This window comes from Lynx rufus, unplaced genomic scaffold (genome assembly GCF_022079265.1).
Source record: "Lynx rufus isolate CCGP_SWC_20201006 ecotype Redwood Valley unplaced genomic scaffold, mLynRuf1.p SCAF_24, whole genome shotgun sequence".
Lineage (NCBI taxonomy): Eukaryota > Metazoa > Chordata > Mammalia > Carnivora > Felidae > Lynx > Lynx rufus.
Window position 1 is genome coordinate 6,212,531 of NW_025814839.1, and position 15,394 is coordinate 6,227,924.

Sequence of the window (15,394 nt, forward strand, 5' to 3'; positions counted from 1 at the left end):
ACGGAAATTATAAACGTTTTTAAACATCGCGCCATGAATTCACTCACGAGTTTGCAGCTCTGTTCTGCCTTATAGGTATTCTACAGGAAGAACTCACAAATCCTCAATGTGTGCGTTGAAAATAAATATCCGTGGCAGGCCCACAAGGTCGCTTGCATCGGAACCTCCAGAACACTCACTTCCAACAGTTAAGGTCAAAGAAAGAGATCCTTCAGAAAACTCCAGCACGGGGTGTTCTATGCGGTACGACCGATACATCTTTTGATCAGTTGAGATTCCTGACGGTTTTTCTTGTCCGATGCCGGCACGAATTCAGTGAAAATCAATTAACTCCATGCCAGGGACACAGGGCAGTGGATAAATATATTCACAGCTCCACCACACTCGGACAAAGAAAACGGGACGAAAAACGCACCTGCAAGAGAACTTCTTCCTATTTCCTCCACCTAACTTCCCCTCTATTCAATCAGCAGAAAGAACAAGGAAAATAAAAGGGGGGATCCAAGTCCCTTATACTTTTTTAAGCACATGGTATTTATTAGGCATTAATTGGCGCACAAATACACGAAATGGTTACTTAATTCTCACCCCACCCCCGTAGCAACATCAAAAGACGTGATCGCATGAAGACACTCACGTACAAACATACACACTCGCTCATACTTGGACATACTTAGCCTCACATATTACCCTGTTCTCTTTATTAGGGTCAGTTTAAAAAAAAAATTTTTTTTTTTTTAATCAAGAAAGCAAAGCACATTCGAAAGAAAAAAAAACGCAAACTTGGTTTTGAGTATTCATAAAATTAAAAGCTCTTGGCCAGCTCCCATGCTGGATTTCATTTCATGTTATTACTTAATTAGAATTCCTATTTATAAATAAATAGTACCAGTAAAATATTACATCTGAAGAACCCTGCAATAACATTTTACTTACACGCTTATTTTTTTTTTTTTAATACTGTTTTCTGCTTTCAATAACCACAGTTTGGTGTCGGCATCTGGCGTTGGTATGATCGCTTTGGAGAAAACCAATCGACGAGCACGTCTCGCCCTTTCTCTAGGAACGGCGGGCCTCGCGTGGCGTCCGGGCCGGGTCGCCGGCGACGGTGACGGACATTTGGAAGCTTGGGGCTGGCTTTGTGTTTTATCAGGACGAATATTTGCTTTGGACTTTTTGCAACGCTTGTCGGCACAGAGCTTGCTCCTGGCTTATCACAGTTCTGCCCGCGTGTAACCCAAGGCTTTTTAAGTTTTTCAAAGCAAGCTTTCCGGTCGGGAAGCTATAGGCCACGTCTTAGCGACAGACGGCTGGAAAGACACAGAGCTGGGACGACGGGAGGGCTGAGTAAGATAGGAGGCCAGACGGAGTGCAACGCTATGCTGACCCCGCTGGTAAAGAAGAAGGGCCAAGCGGGGCTCCGCGAGGCCCGGCAAGGTGGGAAAAGTCGGACAAAGGCCAGGACGTAGGGAACTTTCTCGAGAACATCACGTGGCAGAGGTAGGTAATTTCTTAGTCAAGGGCAGGGTGGCGAATCTCCGGTTCCGGCCGTGGTGTACGTGAGGGGAACCCCCACAGGTACACATAGGAAACACACTTGCCTCAGACCTCCCCCCCTCCCCCCCCATAAGGGACTGGGTCCCATTAAGAAAATTGAAAGAAAAAATATATTATTATTTATTATATAACAACGTCAACATTAACACTGAGACAGGAAAGACTCCAGCCACACCTTTAGGCTAAAACCCTCGATAAGGCAAAGGCCTTTTGGAGGCCAAAAGAAGGAATCACGGAGGACTCCCGGAGGAGGCGTGAACATGGCCGGCCGACGCGTGGAGTGGTCGTGGCAGGTGGGGTGCATCTTGGTTTTTTTTGTTTGGTTTTTTTTTTGTCTTTTTTTTTTTTTTTTAAGTGTTGAAACGACAAAGTCACCTTTTTTGCATTGCGGTTTCGAGCTACTGATTAGATCAGCGTCCAGGGCTCTCGAGGGCAGACGTGAACACTGCGGAGGAGAAACGCCTCCCGCGGGGGTCCTCTCTGCTTCCGTCTGTCTCCCTCTCTCTCTCTCTCTCTCTCCCCGGCCAACGTCTGTGACGAAGCAGCCCTCCCTTTAGCTGTTCTCGCTCCACTCTGGCACCATGCCGACCCCGTGCACAGGGTGGTACTGATGTGGGGACAGGGTCCTCGGCACGCCGTGAGGATACAGGAACTCGGACGGCTGAAGGCCGCCGGGGGACTGGAGGCCAGTCTGAGGCCCGCACTGCCTGACCGCGGGCTGGTGGGCCGCGGAGGGCTGGTGCTGGAACATTCCCTCTCCGAGCTGCGGAGAGCCGTGGTTGGCCACGCCAGCCAGCCGGGGGACCAGGGGCCCCGAGGTGAAGTGAGCGGAGAAGGGCTGGTAGGGCAGCCGGTCCATGGGCTGCACCGTGGTGACCGTGCAGCTGCTGTAGGAAGGCATGCCGGACCACGTGTTGCAGCTGATGTCCTCCAGGCTGGGCACCGGCTCGCTGGGGGGCACAGAGCTGGCATACATGCAGGCGTGCCGCTGGGCCGACTCTGTCCTGTAGGAGGCACTCAGGGCCTGCTGCTGGGGGTAGCCGGAGCGGTAGAAAGGGTCCTCGGGGCTGGGCGACGTCTCCATGTAGGGCTTCTTATACGGGTGGTCCGTGGTAGAACATTCTTCATCTGCTAAGACAGGAGGAGAGAGACCAGTGAGGCCCCGGGACCAGCCACCCCTCATTCTGAAGGCGGAGGGGGACCTCGGGCCCAAGGAGTGAAGAATCAAGTCCGGGAGACTCAGCTCCAACCTCCTCTCTGATTAAAAAAAAAAAGAAAGAAAAGAAAGAAAAGAAAAGACAAGGAAAGAAAAGGAAAGGAAAGGAAAGAAAAGAAAAGGAAAAAAGAAAAGAGGGAGGGGAGGCGCCTGGGTGGCTCAGTCGGTTAAGCGTCCGACTTCGGCTCGGGTCACGATCTCACGGTCCGTGAGTTCAAGCCCCGCGTCGGGCTCTGGGCTGACAGCTCGGAGCCTGGAGCCTGCTTCAGAGTCCGTCTCTCTCTCTCTCTCTCTCCCTCTCAAAAATAAATAAACATTAAATAAGTTGTTTTAAGTAAATAAGAATGATAAAATAAAATAAAACAAAACAAAACAAAATAAAATAAAGAGGGTAGACACCTCGAGCAAACAGGCTGACCTTTCTGAGCTCAGTTTCGTCTATAACATGGAAAGGACAGTAACGACACGCTTCTACTTTTCCACTTTTCACGGTGAAGGGAGGTGTTGAGAAGGAGACGGAAAAATACAGATTAAGCAACTTAGTCCAGAGCTTGGTACAAGAAAGAAAAAAGAAAAAAATAAAACGCCCAATAAGTAACAACTATCACTCTTTCCTTCCCTCCACTCCGGCACGTATGTTCCATGAAGGCGGGACACTGTCCTACCCATCACGATATTCCCAGATTCCGGCACATTCTGCGTGCGCAAAACAGTAATAACACCGTCAACAGCAACAGTAAAAACAAACGCCAGCAGCGTTTCCCCGGCCTGGTGCTGTTCCAAGCTGTCTCCGGAAGGTACCCCGTGACGTGGGTTCTGGGATTACCCTCATACTGCAGATGGCAAAAAGGAAGCACACAGAGGTTCGGAAACTCGCCCGAGGCCTCACGCGCGTGGCTGATTAACAGGGGAGCGAGGGTTGCAATTCAAGGGAGCTTACTGCAAGTCTCTGCCCTGCGGTACTACGCTACCCAAAAAGCCATGCGCTAAAATACCCGTGCGACAGATGGGAAGGACAGACGGACACGTCGTGCACACATGGCTGGGCGCTCGGATGCTCCCCAGCTCCTCTCCCGATGCCTCTGTGAGCAAGGCTCAGTTAACATCTGCAGAGCTGGTACAACGTAACGTCAGTCCACTCCCTTCCCCAGACACTAGTCCCCGGCGTAGGGCAGTGGAGGTACTTCTGTCCCTGGAAGAGGGTCTCCCTTCGTGACTCTGGGGTCACTGCCTCGTTTGGGAACAAAAGTGCGGGGCTGTGTCCTGGAAAAATCCACTGAAATACAAAGTTTGGAAAACGGCACGTGCCTGGCACAGCTTCGCGTGCAGTTTGCGGAGCTCACGGATCCCCTAAAATCCAGACCCCGAGTTAAGGAGCGGAGACGTATGTGAGTTTCGATCTCGTTCTTCTGCTTAATGCCTGTGTGACACCAGCAGGGCGTCTGCCCTCTCGGAGACTCGTTTTTAGCGTCTCTGAATCCGAGTTAATGCTATTTACCTCACCAGGCAGCTAAGAATTAAATAAAATCAAGCATGTAAATCTCCCGATAGCTTTCGTCAAGAGCAGCTCTTGTTGCAACGGTAACACCACCAGTTGGTCCCTCGGCAGACCTGATGTAGATTAACACGCCTCCAGGTGTTTCCTTTAGGGAGGCAATATTTGAGAACTTCTACCAAGGTGTAAACCCCAACACAGATTCATTCATTCCTTAGCTGGAATTTCAGCCCCCAGCCCGGAGATTTTCCGTCCTCATCTTCCAATCTCTTTCAAATCAATAAATGTTAAGAAATCTGTCTGTCGTGGGGCGCCTGGGCGGCTCAGTCGGCTGAGCGTCCGACTTCGGCTCAGGTTGTGACCTCACGGTTCGTGGGTTCGAGCCCCGCGTCGGGCTCTGTGCTGACAGCTCAGAGCCTGGAGCCTGTTTCGGATTCTGTGTCTCCCTCTCTCTCTCTGCCCCTCCCCTGCTTACGCTCTGTCTCTCTCTCTCTCAAAATTAAATGTTAAAAAAAGAAAGAAAAGAAAGAAAGAAAGAAAGAAAGAGAAAGAAAGAAAGAAAGAAAGAGAAAGAAAGATGTCTGTTGTTGAGGGGTGTGAAGAAGAAAGAAACACTGGAACATTCCTCCCCCTCACTGTGATGGCCGACGGCCTGGCGGGGAGGGCGAAGAACAAAATGGGAGGAGATACGAGTTATTATTTATGTAGCACCTCCCAAGTGACCTTACCCTAATCTCCCAGTAATTCTTCAGGGTGGCTCCTCTCCAGCCTGTCTCAGCGGCAGAAACCGAAGCTTGGTGAAGTGACCTTCCCGAGGTCAAGCAGGGAAGGGGCAGAGGCTGGACTCGAGGTCAGGTCTGGCTTCCTTTGCCAACCACACCTTGCTTCCAGCGCTCCAGATTTCTCATATCCAAGGCCACTCACCCAGTCATCCAACAGAGACGTACTGAGCCCCTACCAAGTGCCAGGCGGTGGGCGGATAGAGAGGTCAATAAACAGTCATGGTCCTGCTCAGCGCACATGGCGGGGGTGGGGGGGCCCTCTCCAGCCCACCCTGAACAGCGAAGGTGGGAGGCTAACAGCCTGTGAGCCTGTGCACGGGGGGTGGTCCTTGCTAGAAAGCTCCAAGTGACTCATTCACCCCACAGGGAGTCCTTTGGTTTTGCACTGGATTTTAAAACAGCTCCCCAACTCGGATAGGATGGCCTGAGTTTAGGTTCCACCAAACACTTGCCCTGGTATCAAGCTCGGGACTGACCCTCACAGGTAAGTAAAAAAAAAGAAAAAAAAATCTCCCCAATCAAAACACATCTACGCTGGGATCGTACCCGCCTCACAGCAAGCGCGTTGTTAGCTAGACTCTTTCTGGGACACATCTGGGCCCCAGAGGACGCCCACGCCTGTGTCCAAAAGAAAGGGAAAAAATGCGGCCGCTCTTCCAGGTGCTTCGTCTACATCATGCCAACCATCCGAATGTTCGAAGCCATCCAGATGAGCCGGTGGCCACGTTTCTCACCTTTCCACGGGGCATCTCTCTGGCATCTTGAAGACATTGTTACACGCAACCTTTTCTGTCCTCCCCACCTCCTCCCTTGGTCCCATCGTGCCTCCATGCTTCCTTCCAACCCCACCCCCACCCCCGCCGCCGGATCCATAAATCTGAATGTTTCCATTGTTGCTAGAATCATAACCTTTGGGTTTTCCATTTAACCAGGGCGTTCCCGTTTTCAATAATAAAAAGTACAGCTGCAGGGTACCCTTGGCAAGAGAAAAAAAAACAAGGCAAACTAACCATTCCCGAGTTTCTGATCCCCTTCCAGATTTGTTACAAGTAAAAAAAAAAAAGGAAGAATAATATGAAAAAGGCCGAGGCGCATTTTGGAAAATCGTAAAATTACACATTCCAGTCTTTAATAACCCAAAGATCTGATGCAGAGTCCTAAGGAAAAGCAAAACGCTGGCTTGTTCATGAAAGCAGGTCCTGAACATTCTCACATTCCTCTTGGACCTCATCACACTGTCAAGAAATTCCGAAGCACGGATCCAGATTTCAAGTGGGTCGCGATAAATGGTTTGGATGTGGTCCCTGTGTCCTTTTGGGTTGCGGCTTGATTTCCTTCTCTCTCTTGGGAGCCTGATAACCAACCGGTCAACTGCAAAGACCTCTTTCCCAGCCAAGCCTACTTTCCACGGCCCGGGAACGCGCTGTAGTCAGCCATCAAGTCTTCCGTGAGACGGGGCCAACAGCTCAGGTTCAGGAAGTTGAAGAACAAGAATGCTCAGTCGTAGTCCACCTGTCCTGAACCCCGCTGTGTCTCCTGAATTACGGGAAAGCTCTTACGGGATGCTGAGCACCCGTCACCTCATTGCCCCGTGAAAATCCCTGGCCCCTTGCGTCTTTCTAGCGGCTTTTGATTCTGGACCACGTGGCTTTGATGATAAATCCAGACCACAGATTTTAGGGCGCGGTCACGTCTCTGACTCTCCCTCGGCTATGTGACCTTGGGCAAACCACTTTCAATTTCCGTTTTTGACTATATAGGAGGCTAATACTTAACTTTGTTGTAGGAATGCACGTAAGAAGTGTGCTTTAGTTTCTGTCTTCCTTGCCCATCATGTGTTCAAATCTTAGCTGTCCAGGGACGACGGGTCTACTCTCCTTTCCCTCTGGAAGATGGCACAGATGGCCCTGGGAAGGCTGTCCCATGCTGGAGGGTGTCTGGGTGGATTCGAGCCGGAATACCCACAACCCTGCTTTGAAATCGCTATTCCCGTTAAGGACATTTGTCACCATTCCCAAACAGGTCACTTCCCTCGCTGACTGGGTTCACTCAGATGAAAGACCATGGTCACCAGCCACTCGGCTGAGTGACCTTTAGCAAGTCAGAAGCAGAACTATGGTTCAGTCCCTCCGGGTCACAAAACCGTGCTCTTTCAGAGGGCTTAGCCTTTCGGCTTTCACGAAACCTGCTGTGTTCAGAAAATACGAAAGGGTGGTAACCTTGACCTGGACGGATGGGTGGGTGGATGGATAGGTATAGATGGGTGGGTGGTTGGACGGATGGATGGACAGATGGATGGATGAAGAATGGTGCGTGTACCTGTAATGTTAGCTCTTAGCCCAACGTGGAAAGGACTGGAATGGTACTGTAGGGAGATCGTCAACTGGGAACCAAAAGACCCCAGTCTGCCCCTCACTTAACCACCACCTGAAAATCATAAATTCATCCACTTGATCTCTATCTGTCTCCCCAATGAGAGTACAGGTTTCGGGAGAGCAGGGACCCCGGCCACCTTGCCCCACCCCCGGCTTATCCCCCATATTCAGCACAGTGCCCCGGACACAGTAAGAGCTCAACCGATATTTCTCTTTGACGAATGCGTCCCCGATCTGCCACTCACCAGCCCCGTGACCTTGGGAAGCGACCCCAACCTCTTGGTCCCCTGTTGACCCTGCAAAATGTTGAGCCCCCTCCCCGCTCAGGGGCTACAGCGCGGGTCCAAGGAAGGAAGCGATGTGAAATTCCTCGAAAAAGCACACAGCGCCGACAAAATGCACCCTGCAAAACCATATTCCCCGCCCTTCCTCCCACCTCTGACTTGCCTTTGAAGGGCCAAGGCAGTATATGGCTTTGCTTTAAATCTTTATTTGGGTTGCCTCTGATATCTAAATGTGGGAAGGCGGTGGGGGGGGGGGGGGCTGTCAGGGTGGGAGGGGGAACAAGAGACAGACAAGTGTTCTCCCAGGCCCCGGGGTCCTGGATTTGATTGAGTGGCGTTGATAAAAGACCTTCCCAGCTCTTTTGGTTCCATCCATCGGGAGAGATAGTTGGGAGACAGCTGGGTCCAAACACAAGAAGCCCTCCGGCCAGCCTGGCCCTTTGACATTTCATTGGGCCTGCCTCCTGGGCTCGTTGGAAAGGAGACAGACAATGAGGGGAAGTCAGATAGTGGGGCAGGCAGGGGGCCGGGGGGGGGGGGGCGGGGAAAGCCACCCATGGAGTCACCACTTCGCGGGACTCCCAAACTGGAAGGAAACCTGGCTGATTCCTTATCACCTTACAATGGAGGCTGATGATGAATTGCTTTTTGTCGTCTCCGAGGCACGCAGGACAGACAGAGCTTGGCTGGAATGCTGTCCCTGGGAGCTCCCTTTTGGGGGGGGGTGGTGGCAGGGGGTGAGAAGGGCAGAGGTTTCCCGCCCCCCCCCCGCCCCCCACCCCCGCTTCACAGGCACCAGCACTTTGCAGATTTCTGCAGCATTAGCCCACCGTGGTCATCAGTTATGTCACCACGCGGGACGACATCCGACCCCCTCGCCACCGTGAGCCTCGGAAGCGCAGAGCGGCGGCCAGCTAACGGGCACTGCGCCCTTAGACCATCTCGTTCCATCTCACCGCAACCCTACGGGGGACGTGCTGTTATCACACTCGTCGTTTTGCAGAAGAGGGAGTTAGGGCTGAGAAAGCGGGGGGCTTGCCCGCAGCCGGAAAGCGTCAGCTGCTGTGACCTCCTGCCACAGACCGGTCGCCACCCCACTGGCTTCGCCCGTGGCCATCTCAAGCTGACCCTGAGCTCACCTGAGGGCCCCGCCGAGTGCCCTGTGCGGGTCACCTGCTCCCATCACGGGAGGGGGTCCATTCCCCCCGGCATTCAAAGCCTTCCGACTCTCCCCCGCCGCCTCCAGGAGAAAAAGCATGCACACGGGTGCTGCTGTAAATATCGAGCCTTAAAAAAGTGCCTTGATTCTTTTTAACTTCTTCCTCCCCTTCTTCTGGTCTGGCATTAATTTAATCGACAGAACTCCCTAATTCAAACCCGGTGAGCTCTTCATCCGTGTGTCTGACCCAGTCTCGGTCTCGAGACGGGTCTCTAGCGGAGGATGGCGTTTTGAGATCGTAGCTGATACTGCTGACCAGGCATGGGTTCAAATTCTGCCCCCCGGGAGCCTTCGGCACGTGGGTATACCTTTCTGGGCCTCGGTTTCCCCACCTGTAAAGCGGGTGAATAACCGCACCTACCTAGCAGCGTTGTTGAAAGGTCGTGGTGGAGAGCCTGGGCGGGGCACCCTTACACAGAACACAGAACAGGATCTCCGTGCAGGGTCCTGTGCCCCAGGTGACATCCTCAACCCCTGCTGGGGCCTGGAGAGGCAGACATTTTTGCACGCATCTGGTCTCCAGGCCACGCAGCAGCGGACACGCTGGGAGCCGGGCCAGGGGGTCTGTTGGGGTGATATCATTGTTCCACCCTTTGGGATCCAAGGAGCGTGGATGGGCTTCAGGTTCAGCCTGGAAAACAGCCTCACCCGGATCAGCACCCCAGCCCCGGGCTTGAACCAACGACGGCCTTTCTCTCCGTCAAACTGCGAGATCGGTACTCGTCCAAAAGTCAAACCGTGCGACTTTCCTCAAGTAACCTCGGCTCAGAGAACACTGCCAAAGCATCTGTTTCCATCAGTTGTTAGTGAGTTGATATATTTTTTTTTTTAAAGATGTTCCAGACACTGGGAGACACATCAGGCCACACTGGGCCCGCCGGAGCAAACCAGTAACGCTTATTGGGTCCACCTTGTGCTAAATATGACAAGCACGAGGGACGCCTGGGTGGCTCAGTCGGTTAAACGTCCGACTTCGGCTCGGGTCACGATCTCGAAATCCGTGAGTTCGAGCCCCGCGTCAGGCTCTGTGCTGACAGCCCAGAGCCTGGAGCCTGCTTCGGATTCTGTGTCTCCCTCTCTCTCTGCCCCACCCCCACTTGCACGGTCTCTGTCTCTCTCAAATAAATAAAATAAAACTTAAACAATATATATATATATATATATATATACGACAAGCCCAATTTCATGACATCCTCACACCAAGCCTATAGGTCTAATCGTGAGCCCAAATCTATAGATTAGAAAAAATAAGGCTCAGAACAGTTGAGTAACTTGCCCCTAATCATAAAAATTTGCAACTGGCAAAGGTAGGATTCATCCCAATTGTATGTAGTCCCCTCCGTCCCATATCTTTCTCGAAGCTTCACTGGGACGGGAGCCTTACCACCTCCCCCTCCACAGACACACTTCCTAGAGCGACAGCCGTAACCAGAGCCAACACCTGCCGGGTGCTCACCGAGTATCAGGTGCTCTCGGGAACTCGGCACCATTTACAAAGCGAGAAACTGAGGCACAGAGACGCCAGGACACCTGGCTAAGGCCACACAGGAAGCTGGCGGCAGAGCTGAGACTCGAGCCTGGGTCCTCCAGCCCCGTTGCCCACGCTGTCCCCACCATGCCTGTCTGCCACTCACACAAGCAACGGTTCCAGTAAAGCTGAACTCAGCCGCACACCCCACCCCCCCCCCCAGGTCAACCACTTTGATTCTGGCTCGAAAAATATGCCACCAGAAATTCCCTTCGGTATGATAGCCCTAGACTCAGATGACTCAGGAAAAGTCCCCATTTCTCATTCGGCCAAGAAAACTACGCAGCGTCTCAGACAGAGTTCAAACCAGATTTAAAGACAAAATGCAAAGGAGAGAAAAACAACCCGTTGTGATTTTTCTCCTTTCTTTCTTTTTTGGGTGTTGGTTTTGATCTAGAAAGGCAAGAAGACGAGCTCGGAATCCACCCACCCAAGAGAAACCGTAGCACATAAACCAGAGCACATCCAACTGTAAGAAAGCTCCCTGCAGTATGGCTCGCGGGAGACAACGAAAATGCTAGAAGCGACCACCGTGTCTGCCAGTGGGGGTGGAAAAGCAGACGCGGCTTCACCCTTTGGGGGCAACGCTCCCCCTTCGGCAACTAAAAAGCACGAGGCAGCTCTAGGCTCGGGAAAAGAGCTCTATGCTCGCGGCATAGTCTCAAGTTTAAGAAATGCAGGTTGCGATATTCAGACGGCATAGTATCAGCCGTTAGAAGCAAAAACAAAACCATTTTTAAGTGCTTGCGCGTGCGGGTGTAAACGAATCAAATAAGACTGGACGTTTCAAATACATTTTCCCCAAGGAAGGGGCCAGAACTGGAGGAGACATGTCAAGTTCTACAGATATGGTTTGAGTGTCTTACAACCTCCGTGAGTTTTTATATTGCTTACGTTTTTTAAATAAACAAATGTAGTCGTGTGTACTTTTCTTCCCCCAAGGAAAGGAAGGAAAAACAGAAAGGCAAGGTGGGCAGGCAGGGAGTATCACACTCACCTTTCCTCTTGGTGCAGTGATAAATCTGGCTGTGCTCCTGGGGCAGTGGGTATGGGTTGGGCGGGGGCAGGAGATCCTGGGAGGGGCCGGATACACCATTCTCGCACTGGTACTGGGACCCCAAGTTGGACGAGGAGGACAGAGCTCGAGGCTCACTGCTGAAAGGACTGTGGTTGGAGGCTACTTTCTGTCTTACTGTGCTCCTGGGAACCACGGGATATTCTTTACTGAAAGAGAGAAGGTGAGAAATACTGTGGATCAGTGCCCCCCATACAGATGCCCCCCGTTGGCTGAGCCACGGGATCACAGAATCCACCAGAAATGTGTCACAGCATAAGAAACAAAGGCGTCTTTGGTGAGTGAAGCGATCCACTTGTACTCGAGTGCATCAAATAAACAGACATATATATTTAGGCACTAACTTTTCATGCCTTGTACGTTAGGCAAGTGGGTTTACGTATAGTTCTGTATGTATACTGAAAGTTAATTAAACGAGCTCCACCACTGAGGAACCCTCTTCATGATCAACGAACACACAGCATCTTGAAATACTTCAATCTGCTGCGTATGTCTTTGAATTCCCTAATTCAAAAGCTAAAAGAGCTGAGTAGTCGGGGTCACTTAGGCTTAACTCCTGGGTTTCCATCTTTAAAACGGCGCTCCGGTCTTTGGTCAACATTAGGAAAAAGGCAGTTGACCCTCTAGAATAGTCAGGAACGATCCCCGGCTACCCTAATCTGTGCCTTACAATTTCCTCTTGAGCTGTTCTACTGGTCACCACTGACATCATATTTAACTTCTCCTCCGTGCCTGGGTTGTCCCATCTGTGAAACAAGGATAGTAAAAATCCCCAGTTCAAAGGATCGTTGAGGGAAAAAAAAGAAATTCACACGTGTGAAAGACGGAACAGTAGCTGGCACAGAGCGAGCGTTCAACAAACGACGGCCGTCATCATTACTGTGGTCGTTTTGAGAGAGTAAGGAGAGAGAAAGAGAGGAGGGAAGGCAGAACAGGGCCAAAGGAAACAGAGAACAGAGCACAGGATCTAGGACTGGGCAGGCCCAGGTTCAGGCCCCCCGCCCATCACTTATAGACTGTGTGCCCCTCTGAGCCTCAGGCGTCACACGGGGAAACTGAGTAGAAAAAATATCCAGTGACATCCTACGAAGAGCACCCTCCCAGGTGCTCAGAATCTGGTTTCTCACACTCGTCCGGCTCACACGCGCCACATTCCCTTGCCTTCAGCTTTCACACCAGGAATTCCCACTCCTTTCCTCATAAGAGCTTGGGAATTTCACCAGGAACCTCCCCCCGGGAAGGAGGGAGCCCCGCAGGAAGCCGGGTAGGTGAGGAGTGTCAGAAGAAGAGTCTGTAGAGGAGTCGGGAGGAGGGGTGGCTCTACGACAAAAGGGAGAATTGAGGGGCGCCTGGGCGGCTCAGTCGGTTAAGCGTCGGACTCTTGATTTCAGCTCAGCTCACGATCTCAAGGTTCATGAGTTCGAGCCCCACCCCGGGGTCCATGCTGACCGCAACGAGCCTGCTTGGGATTCTCTCTCTCCCTCTCTCTGCCCCTCCCCTGCTCATGCTCTCTCTGTCTCTCAAAATAAATAAATAAATAAAACTCTTTTTTTAATTTTAATAAATAAATAATTTTAATTTTTTAATGTTGATTTATTTTTGAGAGAGAGAGAGAGACAAAGCATGAGCAGGGGAGGGGCAGAGAGAGGGGGAGACACAAAATCCAAAGCAGGCCCCAGGCTCCGAGCTGTCAGCACAGAGCCGGATGCGGGGCTCGAACTCACCAACCGCGAGATCGTGACCCGAGCCGAAGTCAGACGTTTAAGCGACTGAGCCACCCAGGCGCCCCGATAATTACTTTCAAAACAGGGAGAACTGAGAGGAGCATCTGTGCTCATAAGAAGATTATAGTCTGACCCCCAGCGTGTGCTCATCCATGCAAGGAAGGGGGCTGCTGACATCTGGAGTGGGGAGAGGAAATCGGGGACAGGAAAACCACAATCAGTGTGCAGGCTGATGGAGGGGTGATCCATCCCATCCTTACTGGAAGGCGACTGGATAGCATCCCCTTTTTTTTTTTTTTAATATATAATAATGCAGATCCAGCAATCCAATTACGACGAATTTCCCTAAGAAGTTGACCAGGTCAGTGAGCAAAGACATAAGCCTGAGGCTTTTCCCTGCAGCCCAGGGAAAAACTAGAAATGGCTGAAATGCCCTCATTAATGGCTAAGTAAACTCTGACAGAGCCGAGCAATGGAATATTACACAGAATTGAAAAAGAATGAGGAGGGGCACCTGGGTGGCTCGGTCGGTTAAGCGTCCGGCTTTGGCTTTCGGCTCAGGTCATGATCTCGCGGTCCGTGAGTTTGAGCCCTGCTTCAGCTGAGCTCAAGCCCCATTTCGGGATTCTCTCTCTCTCTCCCCCTCTCTCTCTCTCTGCCCCTCGCTCACTCACGCTCTCTCTTAAAGAATTAATAAATAATAAAAATACTTCCATCACTGTTTTTTAATCCACACAATTGCTACGATGCGTCGAATCGTGTTACTCTGAGAAGTGACACGTCAGTTTCACGAGGCCACCAGAGAGGCCCATGCCACCAAACAGGCTGCGACCGCCTCCCGAGAAGAAAAACGTATCAGTAAATCCCAAACTCAGCTGTGATTTTTGCCATGAACCAAACTCTTCTTTTACGAATCACGTTTTTCAATCCGTTTTTCGCCGAGTGCGTTTAGCCTCACTCTGAGCGACGAGATCTGCAAAGCGACGGCAACTGTACAGCAACTGAAATAAATACTCATTGAACTCAAAGAGGGGCGCCTGGGTGGCTCAGTCGGTTAAGCGGCCAACTTCGGCCGACTTCTGTGCCAACAGCTCGGAGCCTGGAGCCTGCTTCCGACTCTGCGTCTCCCGCTCTCTCTCCCCCTCCCCCACTGACAACTGTCTCTCTGAAATATACACAAACATTTAAAAACAAATTAAAGGGGCGCCTGGGTGGCTCAGTCGGTTGAGCGTCCGACTTCGGCTCCGGTCACGATCTCGCAGTTGGTGAGTTCGAGCCCCGCGTCAGGCTCTGTGCTGATGGCTCGGAGCCTGCAGCCTGCTTCCGATTCTGTGTCTCCCTCTCTCTCTGCCCCTTCTCTACTCATGCTCTGTCTCTCTCTGTCTCAAAAATAAATAAAAACATTAAGAAAAAAAAATTTTTAATAAAATAAAAACAAATTAAATTTTTTTTGAAAACTTGAAAAAAAATAAAAATAAATCTACGTTTGAAAAGAGTGCACGTGAAATCATGTCACGTCCAAAGAGCACTACATCTAGCACATTCTGAAGGGTGCGCTGCATTGGCCCTCTCCATCCTTTCTGTGACCCTTAGGAAGTAGGGACTGGTTTTGTCCCCACTTTACAGATTAGGAAACCAAGGCCCTGGGAGAAGAAGCAACTTGCCGCCCCTGGTCACAGAGCTAGAAAGACCCACCACCAGGACTCTACCCCAGGCGTCCCCTAACGACTTCTCCACAGGCTTTTGATCGTGTCTTTCCATTCTCAGAACACAGTATACTTTTAGGAGAGCAGGGACCGGGGCCCAAGATTCCTCTCCCGCTTCTCCCACCCCTCGGGGGCTGGAATGATCTCCACCCTGGCCCCGGACTTTGTTTGTCACACGAAAGCACGTCAGAGTAGCCAGGCAGGGGACGCAGAGCATCCGCCAAGTTTCCATGAGGGCACAGAACCCTCACGACACCCGGGGGTCCCCTGGCGGAGCTTTCCCGTGCTATGGGCCATCTCAGAACCCAAGCTGGAGCCGTCCTGAGCAGCCACAACACTCAGAACTCCCCCCTGGGGCCAGAGGCCTGAAAGGAATAGAATTAGCTTTACGGTCCTCTCTTTGAGGTTCCAGCTACGTAATGGAAAAAAAAAA

The 15,394-nt window shown here is 51.5% G+C and overlaps 1 protein-coding gene across 1 annotated transcript in view; it reads right to left on the reverse strand.

The window, feature by feature from the left end:
- Positions 1–2,110: 2,110 nt before the first annotated feature.
- Positions 2,111–15,394, reverse strand: part of TBX5 (T-box transcription factor 5) — a 42,270-nt gene continuing 28,986 nt past the window's right edge. The window contains exons 7-8 of the mRNA XM_047087907.1: positions 11,454–11,680; positions 2,111–2,685 (exon numbers count right to left, since the gene is read on the reverse strand). Of these exons, the coding sequence (XP_046943863.1) occupies positions 2,111–2,685; positions 11,454–11,680 (802 nt within the window). The remainder of the gene's footprint in view (positions 2,686–11,453; positions 11,681–15,394) is intronic.